The following is a 2329-nucleotide window of genomic DNA, read 5'->3' as shown; positions in this document are numbered from 1 at the left end:
ATAACTCCAATCCATTTCTATTATCTTTTAAATTCCATTCTAATTGTTATCCCATTCATTAAAGCCTAGTTTTCCAACCCACTCTCTACAAATTCATTATATTGGGCTTATTGGGCTTGGATCCAATCATACCTTGGGCCAAAGATCCAAACGCGTCCTTACAATTTATGCCGTCTGTGAAAAAGCTTGTGTGATAGTGAGTGCAACGGTTAACTATGATAGGATCAGGTCCCTATCAGGAAGAGTCCACAGGGTCCCAATGAGAAGATGATTTCCTTAATCTTGAACACACGAGAGATCGAGAGGGTAACGTGCACACTACACATACAAGTAGAAGCCACTCTTGAGTTGGAAGTCATGTCTCTCAAGAGCAGAATAGCAGAGCCATGCAACTAGAGATTAATCATTTAAAGAAGAAGTTATGCCATGCACGGCGAAAGTGAACCCCCTTAAACTCTGACGTTTCCTTTAATGATGGAGAGGATGCTATTTATAGACGAAGGTCAAAAACCCCACCTAGCGAGTCTTTCTCCTACGATGAGGAGCACCATCACAAACGTAGGTATAAGAGCCCGCCTCGCAAAGGCTTGGGAAATGACACTATGAGTAAGGCGTTGAACCAAATTTCCAAATCGCCCTTCACGTGCAAGATTGAAGGGGCAAAACCTCCTCAGCAATTCAATTAGCCAACCTTCACCATTTACAATGGTCGAATGGATTCTGTGAAGCATGTGAGTCATTTCAACTAAAGAATGGTTATCCATTCCAAGAACGAGGCCTTGACGTGCAAAGTGTTCCTATCCAGTCTACGACCCGTGGCAATGAGATGGTTTGATGGCCTAGGGCTCACCCAAACATTTAGCTCTCGTTTTATTACTTGTAGCAGGGTTTCTCGGCCCTTGAATTCCTTGTTTTCCTTATTCATGCGAGAGGGGGAGACCTTGAAAACAAACTCGGATAGATACTGGAAGATATTCAATGAGATAGATGATGACTTTGATGACGTGGCCATCAGTACTTTCAAGGTCGGCCTCTCAGCCAAGCACGGCTTAAGGAAGTCTTTGACTGGAAACCCAGTTATCAGTGTGTGCCAACTCATGGAACGAATTGATAAATATAAGAGGGTTGAGGAAGACCAGCAGGGGAAAAGAAAGGCTAAGGTTATCCCTCAAGAGAGGAGGGATTTCTCCTACGATGCTATTTATAGACGAAGGTCAAAAACCCCACCTAGCGAGTCTTTCTCCTACGATGAGGAGCACCATCACAAACGTAGGTATAAGAGCCCGCCTCGCAAAGGCTTGGGAAATGACACTATGAGTAAGGCGTTGAACCAAATTTCCAAATCGCCCTTCACGTGCAAGATTGAAGGGGCAAAACCTCCTCAGCAATTCAATTAGCCAACCTTCACCATTTACAATGGTCGAATGGATTCTGTGAAGCATGTGAGTCATTTCAACTAAAGAATGGTTATCCATTCCAAGAACGAGGCCTTGACGTGCAAAGTGTTCCTATCCAGTCTACGACCCGTGGCAATGAGATGGTTTGATGGCCTAGGGCTCACCCAAACATTTAGCTCTCGTTTTATTACTTGTAGCAGGGTTTCTCGGCCCTTGAATTCCTTGTTTTCCTTATTCATGCGAGAGGGGGAGACCCTGAAAACAAACTCGGATAGATACTGGAAGATATTCAATGAGATAGATGATGACTTTGATGACGTGGCCATCAGTACTTTCAAGGTCGGCCTCTCAGCCAAGCACGGCTTAAGGAAGTCTTTGACTGGAAACCCAGTTATCAGTGTGCGCCAACTCATGGAACGAATTGATAAATATAAGAGGGTTGAGGAAGACCAGCAGGGGAAAAGAAAGGCTAAGGTTATCCCTCAAGAGAGGAGGGATTTCTCCTACGATGCTATTTATAGACGAAGGTCAAAAACCCCACCTAGCGAGTCTTTCTCCTACGATGAGGAGCACCATCACAAACGTAGGTATAAGAGCCCGCCTCGCAAAGGCTTGGGAAATGACACTATGAGTAAGGCGTTGAACCAAATTTCCAAATCGCCCTTCACGTGCAAGATTGAAGGGGCAAAACCTCCTCAGCAATTCAATTAGCCAACCTTCACCATTTACAATGGTCGAATGGATTCTGTGAAGCATGTGAGTCATTTCAACCAAAGAATGGTTATCCATTCCAAGAACGAGGCCTTGACGTGCAAAGTGTTCCTATCCAGTCTACGACCCGTGGCAATGAGATGGTTTGATGGCCTAGGGCCCACCCAAACATTTAGCTCTCGTTTTATTACTTGTAGCAGGGTTTCTCGGCCCTTGAATTC

The 2329-nt window shown here is 44.7% G+C and overlaps 2 protein-coding genes across 2 annotated transcripts; both read left to right on the top strand.

Moving 5' to 3' along the window:
• Window positions 1-752: 752 nt before the first annotated feature.
• On the top strand, window positions 753-1397 carry LOC115966874. The gene has a single exon (XM_031086018.1). It carries the CDS (start codon window positions 753-755, stop codon window positions 1395-1397), a length of 645 nt encoding a protein of 214 aa, XP_030941878.1.
• Window positions 1398-1463: 66 nt separating this feature from the next.
• On the top strand, window positions 1464-2108 carry LOC115966873. Its single transcript, XM_031086017.1, has one exon. The coding sequence runs from the start codon at window positions 1464-1466 to the stop codon at window positions 2106-2108; it is 645 nt and encodes a 214-aa protein (XP_030941877.1).
• Window positions 2109-2329: the final 221 nt, after the last annotated feature.

The sequence above is a fragment of the Quercus lobata genome, chromosome 11 (genome assembly GCF_001633185.2).
Source record: "Quercus lobata isolate SW786 chromosome 11, ValleyOak3.0 Primary Assembly, whole genome shotgun sequence".
Lineage (NCBI taxonomy): Eukaryota > Viridiplantae > Streptophyta > Magnoliopsida > Fagales > Fagaceae > Quercus > Quercus lobata.
The sequence above is the reverse complement of the archived record's forward strand: the minus strand, read 5'-3'. Positions and strand labels throughout refer to the sequence as shown.